The sequence below is a fragment of the Lytechinus pictus genome, chromosome 4 (genome assembly GCF_037042905.1).
Source record: "Lytechinus pictus isolate F3 Inbred chromosome 4, Lp3.0, whole genome shotgun sequence".
In the NCBI taxonomy this organism is placed as follows: domain Eukaryota; kingdom Metazoa; phylum Echinodermata; class Echinoidea; order Temnopleuroida; family Toxopneustidae; genus Lytechinus; species Lytechinus pictus.
Window position 1 is genome coordinate 17,502,659 of NC_087248.1, and position 25,191 is coordinate 17,527,849.

General features: G+C 35.6%; 2 protein-coding genes across 4 annotated transcripts in view; one reads left to right on the forward strand and one right to left on the reverse strand.

Moving 5' to 3' along the window:
* LOC129258371 (echinoidin-like) overlaps nt 1-6,451 on the forward strand; it is a 23,080-nt gene extending 16,629 nt beyond the window's left edge. The window contains exon 4 of the mRNA XM_064098527.1: nt 587-6,451. Coding sequence (XP_063954597.1) covers nt 587-816 — 230 coding nt within the window. The 3' untranslated portion in view covers nt 817-6,451. The remainder of the gene's footprint in view (nt 1-586) is intronic.
* LOC129258370 (transmembrane protein 135-like) overlaps nt 5,646-25,191 on the reverse strand; it is a 25,112-nt gene continuing 5,566 nt past the window's right edge. The window contains exons 1-6 of one of the 3 annotated variants that reach the window (XM_054896660.2): nt 20,214-20,527; nt 18,179-18,306; nt 16,128-16,217; nt 15,080-15,113; nt 13,590-13,655; nt 5,646-8,550 (exon numbers count right to left, since the gene is read on the reverse strand). In XM_054896660.2, the coding sequence (XP_054752635.1) occupies nt 8,500-8,550; nt 13,590-13,655; nt 15,080-15,113; nt 16,128-16,217; nt 18,179-18,306; nt 20,214-20,357 (513 nt within the window). In that variant the 5' untranslated portion in view covers nt 20,358-20,527 and the 3' untranslated portion in view covers nt 5,646-8,499. Of the gene's footprint in view, nt 8,551-13,589; nt 13,656-15,079; nt 15,114-16,127; nt 16,218-18,178; nt 18,307-19,191; nt 19,335-20,213; nt 20,528-25,191 lie in introns of those variants that run through there. The other 2 variants (XM_064098526.1, XM_054896659.2) reach the window with 2 other exon arrangements.

Consider the following 25,191-nt stretch of genomic DNA (forward strand, 5'->3'; position numbering starts at 1 on the left):
ATTGGAAACTTAATTTTGTTTGTACCCTGCCAAATGCACAAATAATGAATTTAGTACTCATAATAGCTTGGATATGTATATATAAACATACAAGATATTTACTTATATTATTTTTCACTCCTTTATTTCTCTTCCATCTTTCATCATCACCATCATCATCATCATCATAATCACCATCTTCACCACCATCATCATCATCACCACCACCACCATCATCATCGTAATCATCACCACCACATTCGCCATATTCATCATCATCACCACTACAATTATCGCCATCATCGTCTATAACACCACCCTGATAACCACCACCACCTTCACCATATTCATCATCACATCACCATATTCATCATCACATCACCAACACCACCTTCACCGTATTCATCATCATCACCACTACCATAATCAACTTCATCACTGCTATTTAACACAATCACCATCTTCTCTCATCACAACTTCCACCATCCTAATTATTTTCATCACCACTACCCCCCCCCCCATCGCCATCTTCATCTTTATCATCACAATCATCGTCACTACCAAAACCATCATCACCCCTAATCCTCCTGCAACTATCCTAACCCAGGAGACCCAGGGATGTGGATAGGTCTGTCAGACCGAGGCCACGAGGGCCAGTGGAGCTGGCTGGACAAGTCACCCGTCAACTACACCAACTGGCACAGGGGCGAACCCAGCGACTCCGCCCAAATGGAGAACTGTGCTCGTCAGATTGTCCCCATGATGGGTGTGGCGGTCTGGGTGGATTCTTCGTGCCACGAGAGACATCCCTTTGTGTGTAAGATGCCTGCACAATAATCCCTTAACCAAGATCATCAAGATATCAATTCATAAGATTTCACTTGGAAGCAAATTTATAGGCACTAATATTTATTCCACATTGCATAGTAAGCATGCCTACATGTATATCCAGAGAGGGAAGTACATGTACCCTTGCCTAATCTTGGGATTGTACCAAAGACAATACAAGGGGAAGACCGGACACTTTAGCGATCTTTTTAAACACTCTATTTCGCTCATGGGGAAGGGCGCCCAACAGCATTGAGTAAGTAAACCTTCACACATCGCACGTGACTGTGTATAAAACATATGGGGGGAAATGAGAGTGTTTGGGAGAGGGCACAAGGGTGGCACATGTGGATAATTCCACCTTTTCTTTCCAAGAAACCTCTAAGATACATTCATCTCTAATTAAAAAAAAAAAATTGAAGAAATAAATTTCTAAAATGTAAAAATTGTCTATTTCTACACCCCTATACCATTTCTCTTGTACGTTTTGTACACAACACAAAATGGCAATGCGCAACGGTCTACTTACTAAAAGCTGTAGGGCGCTCTTCCCGAGCGTTTCATTACGCGCTCTATTAAGTGTCCAGTCTTCCCTTAGAAGTGTATTTGATTGTACTCACATATTTCTTATAGGGTGTTGCAAGAAACTTGCAATTGATCGCAAGCCAAATGTAGGTCCTTCAATCAATCACAAGTCTTTTAATATAAAATTGAACATTTGCAATTGATTGATGGTCTGCTTCTTGCATGTTTTGCAATTGATTGCAGATAATTTCTTGCGACACCCCCTTAGACGAGCCTTTTCAAACTGACTTTTTGTCTGATATTTTGATGGGTGTAATTGTGTCATATTTTGAAGAGTGGGGTCCCTTCTTACCCCCCTTTTTTTTTGCTTGTCAGAAAATTCTGAAGAAAATTATCCTCTTCATGGTGAAAAACTTTTTTCAGTTTTTTTTTCAATGACATTATCATGTCTTCCATGCCCAAAGTACCATACCGATGAACTCTAGTCTGCAGGCACAGACCCTGATTGAAAGTGTGCCTCCACGCAAAGACTAGCACATACAAAACTTGCTGTTTCTATGAGGGCCTTCGGTAAACAAGGCATGAGTAGGCTGCACATTCAGACCCTTATGAACTCGAGTGAAGGGTTTGCACTGCAGACTAGATGAATTCTATGCCCTCAGTACAGATTCATGGTCCATGGAGTTTATGACTAACCACATATGAGAAAGACAATCCTAGCGAATTAAATGTTTACATTATTGATAAAATGCCAAGGAAAATTTGGCAAGAAGAAAATGTCTGACCTGAAAAATCAATTTTCACCTGTAGGGTTTATCTGTTAATGAAAACGTCATGCTGGTCTGGAAATGTGTATTTCAAATTCAACAATGAGAAATGGATGACAAAATGAGTCACTTTTTTCAGAATCATAAGGGGCATCAATGGAGATTAACTTTGTAAAAATGTGCCATCCCTAAGACAAATTCTTAATTTCATAATTTATCTAAATACAAATGAATGTTGTCTTATGGAGTGTTGTTATGTACATTGTACATGGTGTTTATATTTTATTCAATCATTTTGTATGTTATAGGCCTCATATTGTAACCAAAAGCCGGGGGGGCATAAATATAAGATAAGTACTGTATGTGCCATAGTTGAGACCCCATTCTTAGCCTAAATTTCAGTTCCAGAGCATCACCAATTTAGAAAGCCATAGAAATTCCTATTTTTCCCCGTTCCAGTGCCCCTCAAATGTGTGATTCTCATGCCAGTGCGCTACTATAGCCGCTACCTTGTACGATATAATGAGTTCTGGAGACCACCGCTTTTTAATGTGGTCAGTTCCAGAGCATTGCATTTTTAGCAATCGTTGATCCCAGAGTCGTCCCGGAGACCCCCATTTTAAGACCTTGATTTAGTTTCAGAGCCCCATATTTTCGACTTTGGTGTGGCATATAGGTATCATGTTCTTATTTGAGTAGCCCCCCCCCCCCCCCCGGGGACCATAAGTACCACAAAAAATCTGTCAGATATATCAAATTAAAATTACATCCATACAAGAAAATGAGTCACAACACCAAACAGACTAACCGAGTACTGATAACTCTCACTCAATGGTAGCCGTCAATTTATAGCAAAATACCAAAAATACCAAAACATCACATTGGGATATCTAGTTCACTTCTATTTCACTTCAATCGCTGGTCTCTATCCTTTAATAAAATCTGGAATTACTCAATTGTAACAATTTTTCATCCTGTATTCCTTTGCAACAATTGACGCTAAGGGCATTATCTTCAATTAACTATCCAATGCTCCAAGCACTTTCTACAGCATCTCCCAATCTCTCCCCCCCCCCCTCTCTCTCTGACCCCGTTCTCATTACGCCTTCTAAAACTAGTTTACTGGAAACCGATTCAAGAAACCAGTTTGGAAGATCGATTTGCTAGCGTTCCCATTTGATCACCCGAAAGTGGTTTTCAAAATCACTTCACGTAAATCGATCTTGTTGCTAAGGGAACACTGTCAGTGGGGTGACACGTTTCGCACGAAATTTGAAACTGCAGCGTAGGCATTCTACGCAGTGTGTGGAGTAGCGCGCTCAAAATGTGCGAAGATCGCTTCCTGAAGAACGGTTGTGTCTTCAATTACGATAAAACCAGTTTAACGAGGCAAAGCGATCTTGAAAACTACATCGCGAGGTGGTTTTATGAACCGGTTTGGAAGATCGCTTTGACCGTTCTAATTACACGTTAAACTAGTTTCCAATAAACTAGTTTTAGGAACGTAGTGAGAATGGTGTTTCTCTCTCTGCTCCCCCACCCCCATAAGAAAATTATCAGGAAACATCAAAACTTTCAAGCCCACATCCCACTTCCCAAAGGGATTATTACAGTTCAAAGACTCCAAGGAACATTGTAAATTGTATTTCTTTCCAGAACTGCAATGAACTCATGGAAGTTCTCTGTACATTGATGCAGGAAATGTGAGAAAAATATAAGATACACGTAAACAACTCTGAAACGGGATGAAATGAATGTGACTTGTATTCTTTCTGACCATACTGTACGTACTGCTGGTCATATTCAAAGTTGAATGTACTGAACTTTGAAATGTAATGTGCATGTGATATCAAGACCAGTGCCTTCAAAGCTTGTTTCATATACTGAGGAGAGTCTGTTTCCTATGATTTGTACTGTCTTGTGAAGAAAGTGTAGCAAATTTACATTTGTCTAAGATTCTGCAACAGCTCTCATATGAAGCAGGTGGGTGTTTCATAAAGCTATTCGTAAGTTAAGTCTGTTAAGAGCAACTTTAAGAACGACTGGTGATCCTTTCTTATGGTATACGTTCATTGGCATGGTTTAATGAGTAAGAAAGAATCACCAGTCATTCTTAAAGTCACTCTTAACTTACAAACAGCTTTATGAAAGCCCCCCGGTGGAAAGATAGAAAAATAAGCTATAATGCTTTTCTAAAATGGTCATGATTATAAAACATAACATAAGAATTGGTTAAAAATTGCCCTGTCCTATACACATGTACTGTACATGTACATCTTGGAAGATGCAATTCAGAGGAGTATGGCTTTGGCATTAAAAATCGATTAGCTAGAAAGACTCAGTCATCAACTTTCATTGTGCAATTCAATAGCTACGTACAGGTCCTTTTATGTGAAACAAATACAAAACATGCATGCAGTTCTTGGGATTTAAGGTAATAAACATGGAAGCCTGTGTGTATCAGGAGGGGGGGGGGGGTACCTAGCTGTATAACTGTACACACGTGCAACCAGAAAAACGTGTACATCATTATAAGAGGGTAGTTTTGTGGGTCGATACCAGATAGCTAGTGACAGGAATCGGTCAAAAGACTTCTTTTACAAAGAATTGTTATTAATAGATCTTTCGATCTCTGAAATTAACAACAAAACTCTCAGAGTTCAATAGTTGTATTTATATTCTTTCCACAGTATCAATCTTGATTTCCATGCCACAGAATTTCTTACATACAAGCATGGATTACCAGGATTAGGGCTCTACATCAAAAGTTTAACCCCTCCCCCCCCCTTTTTTTCTCAGTAGCGACTGACCCCTTTCTCACCAATGACTTACCCCTTAACCTTGTGTATTGTACCATTTCAACATGACCTATCCCCATCTTCATTACCAATACCAATTTACATCTAAAGGCCCCCACACACCTTTACACCACTGGTCCATTATGATCTGATTTTGGAACAAATCACATTTTGCTTTAAATTTCTGAAAATGTGAATGAACTTGTATCTTTTTATTTGAGGTTCAAATTAACTGTAATAATAAAAATAGAACAATTTGGATAATTGCAAGCCTTTATTTTGGAAAAAAAAAAACTGGTTTAAGACAGACAAAGGTATATCGATGCAAAATTACAACTAGATATTCAATTCGATCTTATTCTAATATGGACGGTAGCATAGTTATACAGACTTGAACATAAGAACTTAGAACAATTTGGTATACCATGTTATTCCAAAATCAGGTCGCAAAACAATTGTAGTGTGTGCAGTGGCCTAATAATATGAAAAAGTAAATCCGCAGTGGTTGGCACAATAACCATTTGACTTCAGGTATAACAGTTCTTCCTGTTTATATCTTGTGTATAAATTATAGCTTACAACATGTTAAAGTAGCAAAATATAATAAATATTGGTGACTTTCATGTATATTGATAGGCCTACTATTTCTAATGTTTATTTGTGTACATGTTGCCTTATCTGACATTCTTAAAACAAGATCTCATTGATTTTCATCTTTTATTCATTTTCTTTCTTTTTTGTTTTTGTTCCTACTATTAAGCGTATATCTTTATTTCATGTGTAATACCATCACAATGTCTACCTCCAAAACAGGAATTGTTGTAATTAAATGCATCTGAAAAATCAATCACATGTCACAAATGCATGCTTTTTAATAGTTGAAAAATAATTCACATACACTGTACATGTACTTCAAATTGATTAGCAAAACGCTTGAAAAAACAACAGCTTTCTATGGGCATGTATTTCAACATTTCAAGTATATTTGTTGAAAGATGCAAAGTATTCAATATCATGGTACATTTTATTTCAAAGAAATTTTTGGCATAATTGTTAAATGTGAAAGTAAAGAAATTACACCAGACTCAATTTTGTTTAGGTTAGTCATGAAACTTGATACATTAGTCGTAAAACTGATTCATTCGTCAGAAGTGCATTGGCTTCCCTCTGGGGCACAATGCACAGTGTATGTTAAATCAACACAGTAGTAAGGGAGAAAATACAGATAGATGCCTCATGGTGTGATTCAACTTGACGAATGAACCAAATTAACTTTTTCTAAAAGCGCTGAATAAAAATGAACAAAATCAAGTTTGTTTTTATTTCGAAAAAAAAATGTGTACAAGTGTGTAGAATAGCATCATAGAGTTGAGAGGGGGAATCAAAATCATCTCTTTTGTACATTTGTAAATAGCAATTTTCTAAATGATTTTAAGAGGTACTCATTATGTTTATGCAAACTTTTGATATATTTTCTGCACTTTGTTATGTACATGTATCAGTATTTGTTATCATAGAATGTTTGTTATTTGAAAAAGAATATTAGTATACTGCTAATTTCAGTTTTCTCTTTTGTCTCTTTTTCTCATAGTGGTATGAATTTCTCTGGAACTCTATAGATAGGAGAGTGGTTGAAAGAGAGGTGAGAGAGACAGAGAATTTCAAAAGTGATCTATAGTTTTAGAGGAAAGGAGTTAGAATATATTAAAACAAAGAGATATTAGTAGGAATGAAGGAACAAAATAAACAGAAAGATCAGAAAAAGAGAGAGAGAGAGAGAGAGAGCAAGAGAATCAGACCGAGACACAACACAAATCGTGAGGTTGAATGATTGACAAGTTTATAATGTGAGAGTGAAATATGGAATATTTTAATGGTCAACCTTGCTCCATTTTTCAAGTGTGAATGGAATAGTCATTGGCCCGTATTTTAAAGTCAAGATTAATCCAAGCCATGGTCTAGCTCTGCCATTAAAATTATGAGAAGCCAACAATGTCAATATTTTGTTTACATTGTATGGTTCTCATCTTTAATTGATCCTTACCTCATGTTTAAATGGTATTAAAACAACAATATTTCAGTTATCATTCCAAGATAGTTATGAGTAATTTGGGCACCAAATGTACTGAATGAATTGAACCTCTATTGCAATATAGAGATTGGTGTCAGAATTGGCTATCCACATTTACACCCCAACTTCAAACCCGAGTTTGAATTAAACCCAAGTTGAGAATGCGGGCAATTGTACGCTTCTTTGTCACATGCTGAGACTGCGCCTGAACATGCTCCAGACTGAACAAAATTCATTCCATAGTACTTGAAGGTACTCATCTACGATGGACCCCACTTTAAGTTGACACTCCTACATAGATATCACGGGTATTTTTAGTCCTTCATTTCAGATAGGAGAGGACAGCAGAGCCTCCACTGACTAACATACATAAATTGAATTCTTGAAGGTCCCCCAGGCCTGATTACCTGCGATATCTCACACTTCACGCTTATATTATCTGACAACATCAATTCAGCCAATGAAAAATGGCCTTCGCTGATCTGAAATTGGATTGAAGAGTCTGCGACACTTCCACAAACAGTTTAGGCAGGTTACCAACTAATCTATAAAAACATCATGATGAGTGTACAAATTAAAAAGAAACATTTTCTGCGCCTTCAAAAAAAATTGTTCTCTTTATGTGTTTCATCACTTTCATTGTCTGCATAAAATATTATTTGGTATTACTCTAAATAGAAAAGTTCCTTTATTTGAAATAATACACAAATAATTTTCTAGGCCTGTTTATTTAAATGTATGTATTATTTGCATGGTTTGTAATATTTAGAATTGGGCCAATATATATTAAGTTTTATTTCATTGGGGCTAATTATGTATTCATGAAGTCATATCTTGGGCCCCCATGGACCAATTCCCACCAAATTTGGGATATGGAGGTATTTCATCGTGCGCTACGAAAACATGGTATCAAAAAAGCTGAAATGCAAAAATGGAAAATTGATTACACGGCAATTCAATACTCTATACTTCACATCATGCTTTTACACACTTCTTTTTAAAAAAAATTTAAAAATGTCAATATTTACGTTTTTGTATTAGTTGGTCCTTTATTTAATAGCCCATTATGAATTAAAATTCTGAATCTATCCTACAAAAAAATTCAAAAAGGGATTGTTGATTGTCAGATAAATCAAGTCAACTTATAAGTATGAAAATGTGTTTGTAGTGTCTGTTCTTCCAACAAGTCATTTCCCTTGAGGAAAAAAAATGCTGTATACCTCAGGAAGCAAGAGGGCGCTCTTTGAAATCTTTCATTATTCCACATTGATGCTTTCCCTTTTCTCCAATCATACTGTAGCAGTTGGTGAAAAGGACTAGACCTCAATCACCTCATTTACTGTAAACATTCATTCAACATCAAGATCTCATGTTACTCTCATGACAAATAAAAATTCAAATTTCTATATCAATAGAGAACACAACACAACACAACAGTTCATCACTTTGTGATTTCCTCTCTTCCTTTCACAGTTTCAGCTTCACAATCTGAAAACTTTGGAAATGATAAAATTAAAAAATTTTGGGGGTCTTACCGGAGCATACAGAAGATGATTGCTGAGGCAGCTGCAAATATCATAACCTGAAATGAGAGGTCAATTGAGAGGATAATTAAAATGAATCATCATTACATATTTTTCACTGGGCCATTGGACCAACAATTCTTCAAATCTGATCAAATATTTATAGTGCGTTGTATATAGGTGGTTTCAGACCGCCTCAAAGTTCTTCAGTTCCAGGTATTTTCGGATCAGGAAATTTACCCCGATCAAAAAATATCAGGTAATTTTGGCATTGTGAAAGCAAATTACGCTTAATCTCCCCAAAACAAAATACCCGCTAAATAGCAGGTACTTGTCAAAATTATGAGAACTTTCGTGGGGATTTTTCCATGGTCGCAGGTATTTTGGCACTGTGAAAGCAATTTACGAGAACTTTTATCCCAGCGTCTATTTGGGCGTGGGCGCTGTGAGTGGCTGCTGAGCTAGCAATTTTTAATCTCGCGCCTTGCTTGCTTATCAGACCATACTACTGCGCATGCTTGTAACTTATCCCGAAGAGTATGTTTTGGGGCGGTGTGAATGCAAGAATAATCAATGGGTAGTTTTAAGCCTGAATAAGTTCTTGTAATTTAACAGGGATTCTTGTGATTGAGGCGGTTTGAAACCACCTTATATCTTTCTCTCTGATGGTCTGGTCATAAAGTGAAAGTCCAACACATGTTTTGGACAAAAAAATCTCATGTAGCGATCACTGATACACCCAAATAACCTAGGAACTATCCTGAAATCATCCATTTAGTTAATAGTTCAAGAGTGCGCAGGAAAACAAGACTCAATGTAATAAGGGGAAGTTAGGATATTTACATTCAAATTGCATACAAATGTTCAGTATGGACTAAACTGCAGACAAAATACATGTACATGTACACTTCTGGTGAAAGCTTAGTAATTTACCTAGCAGTAAAAATATCTTCCAAATTATCCTTGATTGAATACATGTTTGACAGAAGCTTCCTTTTTTTCTGATTAATGAAAATATATAACCAAATTGCAATCAATCAAATATTGTTTATGGCCCCAATCCTGCCACTTCAAATGGTTTGTATATCTTATCATTTCAGAATAAATTAAAACGATCAGTCTTGATAGGCGTTGAAGTGGTTTACCCCTAAGACTAGACTGACCCTAAATCCGCATGCTTCTTATCACACTCTAGGCATCTAAATCATAACATATGCCGATCAAAAATCAAAAGGAATTAATCCAAGAGTGAAGATGACCCTTGAAACGATTCCCTCAGGTCATCAAAGAATTTCGAGATAATGTCCACTCCAGGGCCCTGTCACACAACGCGTAATGAATGATCATGTGACTGATTTCTGCGATCGATTGCATTGATTAGTGTGTATGATCAATCGTTAAAGCTACTCCAATGATCAATTGCTAAGCTACATGTAATATGTTACAGGGCCTAGAGGGTATTAGGTGCATTCAAGTACCGTAATTTCCTTGAATTTGTATTGAAGGAATGTTTATAATATTAAAGTCATTCAAACCAAAACATGTACAGTATATCACATGACACCCTGTCACAAAAATTTAAATGAGTGAGGGTTATTCATTTTTGAAGGGGCTCCTAAAGAAGCAAGGCTTCAGATTGATGCTCTTAAGTTCAATTCACTATCATAGCTGTATGCCGCAGGGGGGGGGGTGACAGGTGGGTGGTGGTTTGGGAGAAAATTGCCCCCCAGAAATTTTGAAAACTCACATATTTTACTGTAAATTTTTACAAAATTCATCAAAAGTGTGTATAAAATCCTTGAAATTTTCCTCTTTTTTTCTGACATACACAAAATATTGTGTAATTTCAGAACCGCATACCCAGGGGGCGCAAATTTAGTCTCAAAAGTTGCATGAGACTTGACAGAAAGAATCCATGATACATGTAGGTGGCATCAGCTTTTCGAGTTACAGATATATCGCACAAAAACGCGAAGCAGGGCAGATCATCTCCCACCCCACCCTGGGTCTTTTAGGGTTAAAGCAAGGCTTGGCCAATTTATGTGAAGGTTGGCCAACAAGAAGCAAACCAAAGCTAAATCATCTCAAATTAATTTTTCCTATATGTACAAATAACGTTGTAAACACATTTTTCACTACTAAAGCTGGCCACCCTGTATGCACTTGCCCAACAAACATCAGTGTTTTTTAGTCTTATGGGGTGGTGCTAGGAAATGTTTGCAATCGATTGCAAATTTACAATAGAGTACCAAAGTGATGACGCCAGAAAAAACTTTCTTTGCATTTCATCATTTTTGATACCATATTTTCGTAGAGCATATAAAAATGATGAAATGCAAAATTGGGAAATTGATGACGTCACACTTGGGCACTCTGTGATAAAGCAATTAACTATTTCAAAAGAAATTGATTCATACAGGTACTTGTTGATACAAGAAGCACATCGGCGATCGATTGCAAATATGCAATTATTTGCAAGAATTATGATTGATTTAGGGACCTAAAATTGACTTGCGATCAATTTCAAGTTTCTTGCAACACTCCATTAATCCAGCAAAGATGTAGCCATTGGACACCATGCAGGTTCACCATGATAAAAGTGAAGAATAAACAAAGTCGAGATATCAGCAAGGGGGGGGTCTTTTAGGGTTAAAACAAGGCTTGGCCAACAAGAAGCAGACCAAAGCTATATCATCTCAAATTCATTTGTTCCCATACGTACAAACAACGTTGTAAACGCATTTTTCATTATTAAAGCTGGTCAACCGATATGCACTTGCCCGACAACCATCAGGTTTTTTCCAGCAAAAATGTAGACATTGGACATCATGCAGGTTCATCATGATAAAATGAATAAACAGAGATGAGATATCAGCAAGGTTATGAGCATGACCCTTGATAGTAACACAAAATCTGCTGATCAGGGCATACCTGTTCTAACCAACTAATTACTTCATAATATACAATCAGTGAAATATATACTAATTATTACAGCTGAATACAAAAAAAAACACACAAGGGGTACACATGTGCTGTGTGCATATGACTTGTGAGGTGATGGGGATTCGATTACAAAAATAATCAGCAATCATGATTTACTTGTGATCATAAAACACCCCCCCCCCCCCTTTACCCCTCTAGCTCTTAATGTATATGCTCCCAGTATACATTTATATCTGTTCAACACACTTGGTCTAAGTGACCAAAGAGTACCGTAAATCTACATACTGTATAGACCTTGCATACATTACAATTAATAACAAATACAATTCACAATACACTGTATTTTGCTTTGCTTATTAAAGCAGATACGAACCAATAGCACCATGCGAGTCCTTAACTATTCATACCTGGCAAGTTTCCTGACCCATAATGCTAGTGTACATAGGGTGCGTTTATCCGCCACTTTTTTACCCTATAATCATGATTCCAATCATGATTCAAATCACGATTCTGCAGAATCACGATTGCGTTTAGTCGAAATTGAATATAATCATGATTAGAATCACAAACATGAAACACGAAAAAAGGGGCGTTTGGAAAGACGTTTCTGCAGAATCACGTACGAAAATGTTCGAATAAACGATATCGTGATTTGAATCATGATTATATGACGTCATTGTGTCGAGCTATTTCCGGTTCTTGCCAAGGCGCGCGCCCCACGTTGTCACATCACATGTACGTCGCCGACCTCCAATTAAGTGTCCAACGTTATCGAAATAATAGAGCTAGCTTTATTCGAATTCATATCATCATTCATCACCATCATCATCGTCATCGTCATCCAGTACTATCATTCTCCTGCTCATCATCACCATGTCCTCAACTTCCAATTCATATAAAGGATCAAATTGGACGGACGAGGAACTGAGGGCTCTGCTTGTGCTATGGGCTCGCGATGCTACATTTAGAAAACGCGCGTATAAGTTGACCTATACTTCCTGGGTCAAACTGCGCACTGTGATGCGCACTGGATCGGTCCGAATCCGAGGAGAAACAGCGTTGGAACGAAGGTCGTCTAAACCCTGATTATGTAGTAATTGTGATTCATGTTTGTGATTTGAATCATGATTCCAATCATGATTCAAATCATGATTCTGGCTTGAGGTCGGATAAACGCAGCCCTAGTCTAGTAATATAGACCCACTTGAATGATAACATGCTGATTAATAGCTACTCAATACATTTATACAGCAATAATTATGTTACCAAGTAGCAAAACAGTTATTTTTTCTCTCAAAACATTTTAGTTTCTCTATACAAATACAATTATAGGTCAATTTATTCTATGTAGTATTAATTAGTAGATATCTGAAACCGTATATTTTAAGACTGTATTTATAACACACAGTCAATGAGAGACCACACACAGTTCACTCCCCTTTGCTTAAAGGCATACAGACCAGCAGCCCTAATCTATACCTACCTCAAGTCCTCAACTACTCATAGGCTGGCCATATTCATTACCCATAGTGCAACATTCTGAGCAGTGTAGTCTTGTAATATAGACCCCTATAATGCATGTTACAAATTCACTACCCGATACAAACATACTGCATTAATTATGTTAATAGCAAGTAGCAATACAAGTACCTTTTATACATCAAAAACATTTTGCTTTCTCTTCACAATAAAAATTATAGGCTAATTTATCTTCTGTATTACTTGCTTCTCAAGGAATGGGTATTGTTATTAAAAGCCTTTGTAGATGATCAAGAACTTCCATTTCATCTCAGACTTAATGGCCCGCATTCTCAAAAGAGGTTTCAATTCTACCATGGTCCAAAACCATGGACTATGCAGATATATTTCATTATTAAACACGCTTCATTTTAAGCGCACTTTGCCGAAAGCGCGCAATTTATTTTATTCAACTTTGTGTACATGTACGTGACGAAATAAGCGTAATTATGTTTTTAAAATCTGCATAGTCTATGGGTTTGTACCATGGTACAATTAAAACCTCTTTTGTGAATATGGGCCTGTGAGTTCTTGATTAGTAAACACTAGGAAAAGATACGTCTCATACTGCCATAATAAAAATGGAATTTATTAAATGTAAATCTACTTTGGGCAAGGTTAAGTAATGAACACTTACTTCTCCATTCTTGACAGGGGTTACATAGTTCCTCTGCTTACACATGTTGAATACTACTTCCATGGCCTGATGGGAAAACATTAAACAGAATAATAAAAAAAAAACATTCTGAATGAATAGGTATAAACCATGCAAAATAACAGTGATACAAAGTAGTGATACTTTGAAAATATTAAACTAAGCAAAAGCCTTGGCTGCTTTGAATAGCTTGTTTGCATTACAATGAATGCTGATTTTTTTTTCTTCATATTTTTAAAACTTTTTTTTACAAGATATGATTTTAAGCATAATACTCATAACCTAGACTACAAATTCTGGCTATCCATGTAAACTTAGTGGTACATGAAGAAAAGTAAAATGAAATACAACAAATCACCAAATTCAAAACTGATCAAAATTTGTCAGTTGGAAACCAGTAATTGATAATTGAAGTTGATGAAAGAAAATTAGAGAGGGCTCATCTGCATTCTGCACAGAAGTGAGATTAGTGAAAGCATGAATGATCAAAGAACAGCAAAAAGATAAATGTTAAAGGGATGCTCCAGGCTTATTATACTTCAATAAATAGAGTAAAATTCACTGAGCAAAATCCTGAAAATTTGATCAAAATTGGATAACAAATAACAAAGTTATTGCATACTAAAGATTTCCATTATTCTAGTGAAACAGTTCTAGGCATGTCTTCATGAATATTCATTAGGTAGGCTGATGATGTCATATTCCCACTTTTTTTTATTTTTTATTATATGAAATTAGGTTTATTCAAAAATGTTCTACCAAGGACTAAAACAATTGGATTGACAACTGATTAAGTGCATTGCACTGCAACTTATTTCATCGTAATGGAGACACATCATTTACACATGTATGAACAAATGAAACAACTATGATTTCATGCAATAACATATTAAAGAAAAACCTATTCATGACGAGGTGCATATAACTGTTTCCACAAAATATTGCTAAACTTTAAAATTCAATAACTTTGAATATTTCTTATCCGATTTTGATGAAATTTTCAGCATTTTGCTCTGTGAATTTTACTTTATTTATTTAGATATATATTCTCAGCTCGGAGCATCCCTTTAAATACTACTTCCTGATGAGAAAACAACACACAGAAGATCAAAATATCCTGAATGAATGTTCCCTATTTTTTGTATGTAGAGTCCAGCCTGCTTTATAGACCAGCTGAACAGGAAGACTACCTGCTTATAAAGGATGCGGATTTGGTGTCCTCACATTTTAAAGTGGAACATCTAACACGCAAGGTGGAAGAAATTGTAAAAGTGTGATTGTTTCTTAGACTTTCTGGATAGTTTACAATTTAATCAACAAAACTTTTATAGCGAAACAATCAAGAAAAGAACAGCAAAAAACAAACAAACACAGAAAACAAAATCTGAACATTTTACAAAAAAAATTATAAATGAAAATCACTGCCAGGAATGAATAAGAACAATGATGTCAGAGAGATGTAGGCTACTTACAAGATTCATTGTGTACAGTGCTAGCATTGATCTCCTGAAATACAATGACATAAGTATAGCAATGTAAATAAACTGAGGAATTTGCCACCATATCTGATATGTATCAAAACATTACATATTTTATGATAATTCTCACCACCATCATCATCACCAACGTCCTCCTCCTCCTCATCATCAGCTTCAGCAATTTCATAAACACTACTACTATCATGATTATCATCACTACCGTCATCATCACCATCATCATCATCATCATCATCACCATCATCATCATCATCATCATCAACATCACCACCACCATCATCATCATTATCATCACCACCACCACCACCACCACCATCATCATCATCATCATCATCACTACCACTATCATGATCATCACAATCATCACTGCCATCGTTATCAGTGTTACCAATTTTCTTTAATCTACACATCCTTACCAACATCATCAACAGCAAAATCATCATCAAACCTACCATCACCTTCAATAGCATGACCAACATCCTTTCATATTCCGAACTATCCCCACCGTCATAATCATCACCATTAATCGCTTGAGGGTATTCATTTGTCTCGCAATCTACTACGGTCAACAAGGAAATTCGTGATCACTCTCGCAAAAAGTGTTCACTAGCTTTCTAGGAAATTCGTGATCAACCTCGCAAAAAGTGTTCACTAGCTTACAAGTTCACGAGCTTTCGTGTGCCGCTGCAACTCTTTATCAAGTGACGAAAATTATCTGATACGGTAGTCAATTTATACCAATCCCCAGGACCGTACGCACGAACGCGGGAACAATAGGTGGGCACTGATCCGTTATGTGATTGGTCAGGCGTATATGCAAATAAGCCGGAGGTATATGCAAATACGCCGCGAGTCGGCAATGAACACTAGTGAACACTTTTTGCGAGAGTGATCACGAATTTCCTTGTTGACCATAGTAGATTGCGAGACAAATGAATACCCTCTCGCGATTATTTCATTCCGCAATAATGAACCTATTTAGTAACATCACCATTGTTTCAATAAATTTCCATCATCAACTCACCTGCTTTTTCTTTCAGTCAATATGGCAATAAAGCAGGCAGGAAATGAAGAAATGAAACCAAATCCAGTATAAAAACCTCCAAATAAATGTCTGAAAAAAGGAAAAATAAAGGACATATCAAGCTAAAACTTGGTACAATCGTCACTTATTTTTTTTTTTTCAGAAAGTATGCAAAAAATGTAGGAGTTAACAGTCACTTCTGTCACTATCCCTACATGTACATCCATTATAGATTTTAAGTAAAAAATACAAGATATTGTGCTGATAGTATTTATTATGATAGTAATAATTCTGCAATGAATTGGAATAGTTCTTCTTCAGTTATAAGTGATAGACTTTTATTGGTATTTGAGAATGCCTTTTCTTTTCATATAATAACCATTTTCCCCCACTGGCATAAATCATTGAAATTTAAGTACCTGATAATTATATGAATGTAAAAGAAGTTTTAACAGAAAAAAAAGAGAGATGGGTTTTATTTTTCTTTTGTAAGCTCAACATTGAACAAATTTTGTTTTTAAGAGAATCAAAATTAGTTTGACGTTTATACAAAACAAATAAGACTGTGTTTAAGGTACTGATTTACAGTTTTGAATATAAAAACTAATTTACTTGCTCTAATAAATGACATAATCTCAATAAAGTCTCCGCACAATAATTTTTTGTAACAAGTCTTTAATCAATTTTGGGGGAAATAGAGATTATTTAATAAAAATATCATTTTTCTAAGGACATCTCTTACAATTAATAGTAACTGCAATACTGAAGCATACATAGTATTGTAACAAATTTACTTATTTACAAAGCACAAATTAAGATTTCTTAAAGAATTGAAAATAGTTGGAATGTTGGAATAGTTGGATTTAACTTCAAAACATTGTAAACCAGTACCTCATTGAAAAGTGAACATAAGTATGGGTGAAATACCCTTCATACATTTAAACATCAATACGTAGTTAAAGGACAAGTGCAACCCAACAAAAAGCTTATTTGAATAGAAAGAGAAAAATCAAACAAGCATAACACTGAAAATTTCATCAAATCGGATGTAAAATAAGAAAGTTATAACATTTTGAAGTTTCGCTTAATTTTTCAAAACAGTTATATGCACATCCTGGTCTGTATGCAAATGAGGGAACCGATGACGTCACCCACTCACTATTTCTTTTGTATTTTATTATATGAAATATGAAATGTTTTTATTTTCTCGTCATTGTCATGTGAAACAAAGTTTCATTCCTCCCTGAACACATGTAATTCCATTATTTTAACATTTTGTGGTTCAAGCAAGGGGGTCCTAATTGTCGAATTTGTAAAAATTGAAATATTGTATAATTCAAACAATAACAAACAAAAGAAAAAGTGAGTGAGTGACATCATCGACTCATTCATTTGCATATCACTGAGTTGAGCATAGAACTGTCTTGTAAAAAATAAGCGAAACTTTAAAATGTCATAACTTTCTTATTTTACAATAATACATCCGATTTTGATGAAGTTTTCAGCGTTATTCATGTTTGATTTTTCTCTATTTATCCAACTCAACTTTTTTCTGGGGTGGACTTGACCTTTAAATGGATTAATTAAAACAAAAATAAAGAAAAATATCATGTATTGGATGAAGGGTGCAATTTCGCTTTCCTTCTTAAGCATGACAAGAGGCATCATTCTTTAACTGTTTATCTTTGTTGGTTATCATGAAATTAACATGTTTTTGTACTAAAAATAGGAGAACGTGCAGATCATGTTAATGGTCACTAAAGTGATGGTGCAAATTATTAAAGTGAACTAAAACAAAAAACCTGAAAATAAAGATTAGATAAATAAATGAGATAAAAAAGAGATTTTTTTTTGCCCAAACCCTTTAAATAAATGTAGTTCAATTTATAAAATGAATTTGGGAATAAAAAGAAGTAATCTATTGAATTGTAAATTTGTAACTGAAAAAAGGGTCCACCCCATGTAATCAAACCATTTATTTTTTGACACAACCATCTTTAATCCCATCCCTAAATGTATTCAATTTTTTTTCCCATGGTGATTTACAGTACCTATAAACACAAATAAAATTCATGAAGAGGGCGGCATTGGTGGACAAAAAAGCGGTAGACTGCAGGATTTCCACAGGCAGACCCTTTTGAAAATACGGCCAACTTCGTTTTCGAACTAAGGCGGATATCTGTAATACACAACAAACACAAAGATGTTTTTACAGGAAATAATTTTTGAGAAAAAAAAATGCAATAGGGAGCCTGAGAGAATATAAGAAAGCTATTATGAAATGCTCTACTGCAAGTGCTAGATGTAGTTGATGCAAGTAAAAACTATACAAAATAAAACTCACAAGTAGTGATAGTTTGAAAATATGAAACAAAGCAAAAGCCTTGGCTGCTTCTGATAGCTTGTTCATGTTACAATGAACGCATTTTTTTTTTATCAACAAGATGCGATTTCAAGCATAACATAATAGCATACTCATAATCTAGACAGCAAATTCTGGCTTGCCCAGTATAATTAGTGGTACATGAACAAATAGAAGTATGAAATAAAACAAATAATCAGATTCAAAACTAATCCAAATTTGTCAGTTGGAAACAAGGGAATTGATTGATAATTGAAGTTGATGGAAAAGATTAGAGAGGGATCACCTGCATTCTGCACAGAAGTGAGATTAGTGAAACCATGAATGATCGAAATACAACAAAAAAAAAGATATCAATGAAGTTAAAATTTCTTCTTTTACACATGTATACCAAACTCAATTTCAATCATAAGGCAAGCCAGAATCTGTAAACAAAAAGGGAACACAAAGCCAATGTATTACATCCTTTTTTTAACAGAAATTCAGCTTCCATTTGAGTTTAAAATCATTTTTAAAAAGAATGATATTTTCCCTCTACTGTATATAAAAGTATACTGGTTTTTCATTTTTTTTTTATAAATAAATAAAAATTGTTTTTGTCCCACTTTGAAATCATCTTTTGAACATAAGATGAATACATTGGAAGTGTGCTGCCTTGTAATTGCCGTTGCTAATACGACTCAGATTCACTTTGGAAGGTACCTAAATACACAGAATGCAGATATGACCATTGATACATTGCTAGTAAGAAACAATGTCGACTGGAAGACGTCACAAAAGAAAGGCACCAGGCGTGACCATGTCAATCTCTGTTTCTTTTTCAGACGTCCATATGTGTGTGAGACCTGTAAAGGGTGGATGGAATGAAGTAGGTATGGCATGGATAACGAAAGATAGAACCATTTCAATGCTTTCTGCAACCGCCCCCCCCCCCCCAAAAAAAAAAAAAAAAAAAAAAAAAAACACCAACAACAGTTCAACCACTCCAAATCATCTACATTTTTTCTTGATAAATGAAAATGTTACTGAAACGATTGCTCATTCTTATGTTGGTTTGATTAAAATTAATATATTTTGCAATCAATTTTGATGCAACTCTTTTGATTTCATGGACATCAAAATTCATTCATTGCAGACATGCCTCACATAGGCACAAATCAAATTTTACATCACAGCAAAGAATACTTCCTGATTATACAAATGTATTTGAGAGAAAGGACTCTTTCATGAGATTGGCAATCCCTCTATAAATTGAATTAGCAATTTCTGAGGTTTATTAATAATAATAAAAAATTATAAACCTCACTCTGTATATTAAACTGAAGGAGCACACTTTATGCACTTTAAACAAAACTAGAAGGAACATGTAGTGTGTACCAAACTCCTCCTAATTTACACATTTTTTTGTGAATTCTGGCCAATAGTTGGATTTCTCTGAACAATAAATCAGCTCAAAAAATGAAAATAACAAATACTGCTCCACACTTTTCCAACAATGTTAGAATAAAAGACCATGCCGGGTTGGTGCATAGGTGACATTGATCACTTAAAAGCAAAAGAGTTGATAGCTGTCACTCATCAGGGTAAAATACCTACACAAAAATCTTAATAAATGCAATTTGAAAAATAAATAAGCGAATAAAAAAATGTATATTTCATCACTTTCCCCCTTGTAAATCTTCATTAAGTACTTAAAATGCACAGATTGACATACCGATACATACCACATAAAAAATTGCATGCATCCTAAAAGAGTACTTTGTCACTGCATTGACTATCGAAAAAACAGCTCCTGAGCATGATGGAGACCAACAGTGAAGAAATTCATAGCAAGTACACTGCTGCCAAAATCTACTCATTTCTGCCATGTTTAATCTGAATAAAAATCTGTTCTTCAGATTGAGAATTTACCACAGAAAGTAAATGTCCAACTGCAAATGACAGCTTCAGAAGTCACCAAAAGCAAATGCATCCTCAGTTCTGCTGAGATCAACAAAATTATGGCGTACATGTAGCTCATGAAATTGTAAATAGTGTCATTTGTAAAATTTAGATCTAGTAGAACATTATCAGGATCTTTGGGTTACATAATCAAATAATATTGGGCTATGTGACCTTGGACTGTGACCAAGCTAATCCCAGGACAGACTCAAGGCCAACCTGATTCTTCAATATTTTTGCTGTGCCCTGTGCCTGTAACAGCGGCCCCTGGTCATAACGGCAAAATCATGATATGCAATTAATGCCAAGCTTGACATCATCAGCCGCTCAATGGACCAGGCCACCGGAAATAGACCCTGGGCCACCACGATTGAAAAAATTCAATTAAAAAAGTCAATTTTTTTTAATCATACAAGATCTAGACATGCTAGAAGAATCTTTTTACTTGCACTATAATAGTTTAGTTTTGTTCAACTGCACCAAATGTCATATGTTGTTGTGATTGCGGCCTCAATCAAGTACGACTATATCACTATACTCTACAAAGAGGGCTGTTATCAACGGAAGAAGAATAATTTTTACAAATAAGAAACATACACATGTAGTTTTGTCAAGTGCATGGTGGTTGGATAGGATATCAAGTTTTTATTTTTTAATACAAAAACATTTTAGCAGAGAAAATCAACCTTGTGTATCATTCTTTGTAAATCAGGGAGGGGGGTTATTGATAAGTAGCATACACTATATCAGGCAATAAAATTTGAAGAAATGCAAATGAGAGGCAATGATGCCAGTGTCACAATATGACCATTTTATATATTAAAATCATAGAATTTTTATTTTTTTGTTATAATTGGTACCCTGTTATGCCACATTTTTGTGTATTGCTTAAATGTGCCCTTTGTAACTTGTTACATTGTAGTAGGGAGAGTGGGGTAAATAAGGCCACCTTTTCATAATTCCAATTATAACAGTTTTACATGTATGTAAAGCAGTAGAAACATGATTAGATGTCTATTACGAGATCTAGAGTAGACCAACATTATCCATTAGAAATGTTAGAACTAATTAGCATAATTTGCATATTCATGAGCCATAAATATTTTGTCGGGTGGCCTTATTTGCCCCATTAGACATGTTGAGTTCATAGGCATCCAGTCAGAAAAAAAAAGAGGGAAAGTGGTCAAATTTACTACAGTTCTAGCATGCACAATAATACCTTTACACAAAAGTAAACTAAGATAAAAGTTAATACTGGTACACATTACTGGATAGGTACAGTACTCGTCTCTCTAAAGTGGCAATGCTACTTTAGAAATTTTGATTTTGAGGTGCTGCTGAGATTGTGCTCCTCCTGGCCCTGTGCACTGGGCTGTGAGATGTTCTCTATGGCCCGTATGGCGTATTCTGAAGTCGGGTTTAACTTAGACCATGGTCTAACTCTGTACTAAAATTATGGGATGCCAAAAATATAAAAATCCTGTTTATAATATATTTCTTCTTGTTTACTATTTTGGTTTCGTTTGCTTTCATAATGACGGAAAGTACTTCAGATATCATTCACAGACAATTATGGATAATATGAGTGTCAAATGAGTTAATAAATTGGATGTTTGCTGATAGGGATTTGTGCCCCAATTGGCTCTCCATAGTTAAACCACAACTTTAAACCAGGGTTTAATTTAAACCCGAGTTCAGAATACAGGCCTATCCATTTGACCCTTCCATTCTTGATCAGCGAGCTAAAAACTAACAGGCAGCCTTATTTACCCCACTCTCCCCGACAGCTTTCTTTCAGATTTTCACCATGCTTCTCCTTTCCCACAAAGGTTGAATTCCCCTTTCAAAGTTATGCCTGTCCCACTCATTGTATTCCATGAGTACTACTGCTGGGTGAATGGCCAAAAAGCTATAACAACTCTGTGTATGTTTAAAAATTGAAAAAAATTATCAAATAATTTATGATATGATGAACTTGATTCCCAATTTATCTTAAAGAATCCGGGGGAAATATTATATTTTTCCTGCTCTTATGGTGGTGGTCAGTAGTGATAAGGGACGTTTCGCTAATTAATCAAAGATGCACAATTTCTATGATTCATATTTCATAAGATTTTTATGAAAAAAGCTTGTACTCCTAATTTAATTCAAAGCTTGAAGGGGTTTGTGTTATATATATATATATATTCATTTTTTCACTGCTTAATATTTTCTTAAAGTGATGCAATCAGCAATTATGAATTGTAGGCCTAAGGACTTTTCGTATCCTAAGCCTGAGGTCATTAAAATAATCAAAGAATTGCGCATTGACAAATTTTGATACAATAGGCCTATTGCCAATGGGCTACATGTCGATTGAAATTGTGAATTTAATTAGCACCATGCAATCCTGGGACAGAAAGCCCAATTTTATTGAAACCACTGACCACACTGTCTGAGGTAAATTTCTTTTCCTTTTATCATTAAAAGAATAACATTCAATCATTCTTTTCATATTATTAGATTTAGAAATAGCTGGTAAACAATTATTTCTGTTATGAAGTGATGTCTGTTGATTATATGAAAATCCCATGCCATGGGACATTGGGTTGTGAGGTCTGTAATCCCTGTATAAAGTTAACGTATGAACCTCACATTGCTATATTAATGTGAGTGAGCACTGGGCCGCATGTTTTCACAATTGATATGAAATGAAAATGAAATGAAAAAAAAATGAAAATGAAATTTAAAAAATTGAAAATTTGTATTCCCAATTTTCATATTTTTAAGGGCAATGCCAATACCAAAAATTATTTAGACTGAGCGATTTCGTCTCTGCTAATCCGTTGATTTTCCAATGTGGAACTGGACTAACGTTAGCTACGTCTCACTTCATTCACAGTGGGGCTTACAATCAAATGTCATGAGTCAATTACATATGTACGGTGTGTGATGCCTCGTTCTAAAAAGTTCGTCATGGCAAGAGTTCCATATGCACCCCCTCTAAAATTGAAAATAAAAACATGGAGAAGGTTCAGAATAATATACCTAGCCATATGATGGGGGAGTGGAAATACATACCAAAATATGGCTTTATTCCGTCAAATTTTGAGCAGGATCTAGCACGTGTAATTGTCCATAGACATTGGTTTATTTAGTCAGTAAAGGGTCTGTGAGTCTAGACTAGTCAAACCACCGGCTGATAATCGTTAAAATACCCCTTCCGGTATCAGCGCTTCTTGCTAACATAGTGGGAAGAGGTCTTGACTGCAGATAAAACGAGGTGAGTTCGATTCCCAACTAAGGTAAGCAACAGCAAAAAAATGATAGAAAAATGTAAGGTGAACGAACTGGAAGTCTCAACAATCTTTTGTTATTTTTGGTGGGGGTGCATATGGAACTCTTTCCTTTGTTTCTCGTGTTGCGCTAAGTAGGTTGTTCGATTAAAATGGCATTGAATTTTAAAGTAAACTAAAGGCACTCCTTTTTTGTTCTTAACCCTTTCCACGCGTACTTCGCACCGATGCACACTCGGTGCCGTGCGAACTTCGCATTTCACACTCAACAAACAATGCATTGTTTCTCTCCCTGAAAATAATTCAGTACAGATGGGTTCATGGTCCAGCGCACAAAGAGTTAATCTGTGGAGTGTGGGAAAAACTCCTCCAAGGCCTAGACTAATTACAATTAAGAGACAAGATCTCAGCTAGCTGCGACTGTGTAACTTAGAGTCTATCTTTTAAAAAGACAGCTGGCGCTGGCAGCCATCTTTTTCGAGGAGTTTTTTTTTTAAAACTTCTCCTCGTACACAGACGGCTCGCTGTCATGCAGCCACCATGAGGGGGTTAACAATGCAAAATCCCCCCGACGGGGCTCATCGATTTTTGTCTTTATTTCATAAAAATATATAAAAAGAACTGTTCCAAGTAAAGATTATTATTCTGTTTTGGCCTGAAAGTGAAATGCACCAAAACGGGGGAAAAAAAACTTAAAGGGGGAAAAAACAGTGACTTACTTCTGCTGTCGCGCAACTACACTTCCCTGTTTTATCCGCATTTAATACATAAACATATGGCCATTGAGTCCCCTGTACAGATCGAGCTAGAAAGAACTTCGGTCTCTGTTGTTAATGTTAGTCTAGGCACTTCAGGTGAAAATTAGGAAAGGCTGTTCCAGCATATTTGATGGGCTCACAATGAGGCTCAATATCTACGATTCACAAAACTGTTTGAATTTTCAAATTCCGATATCTAGAAGTCGAGTCATTGTCATCTTTGTGATGAAAAAACAGGCCTTTTTGTGGACAAAAGAAGATTGCGAAATCTTATTATTCTCTTTGTTTTGGGCATGGCACATTTATAATACATAGCTTATGGGGAATTGTACAAGCTTTTTATTTAAATCTTAAAGTACTCAGATTGATTTGACATATTGGCATATGATTTCTTTGGTTCAAGGGCAACTACCCCTGGACGATAACCCCCCACCCCCCACCCTCGGACAATTCCCCTCCCCCCACCCCCACCCACCCTGGACAATTACCCCCCCCCCCCCCCGGACAACTACACTGTACCCCTATCCAAAAATCTACACCTAACCTAACCCTATTTCGGGGGTAATTGCCCTGTGGTAGGTTTGTGCACAGGGTAAACATGACTTGATATTGATTTTCTTTGCTTGAACATTAGAAATTAAGTTTTCAATGAATATAATTTGTAATCAAAGAAAGAGAATTAAAATAATAATCTTAGGATTTCTAGAAAAAAATAAAAACAGATTGAT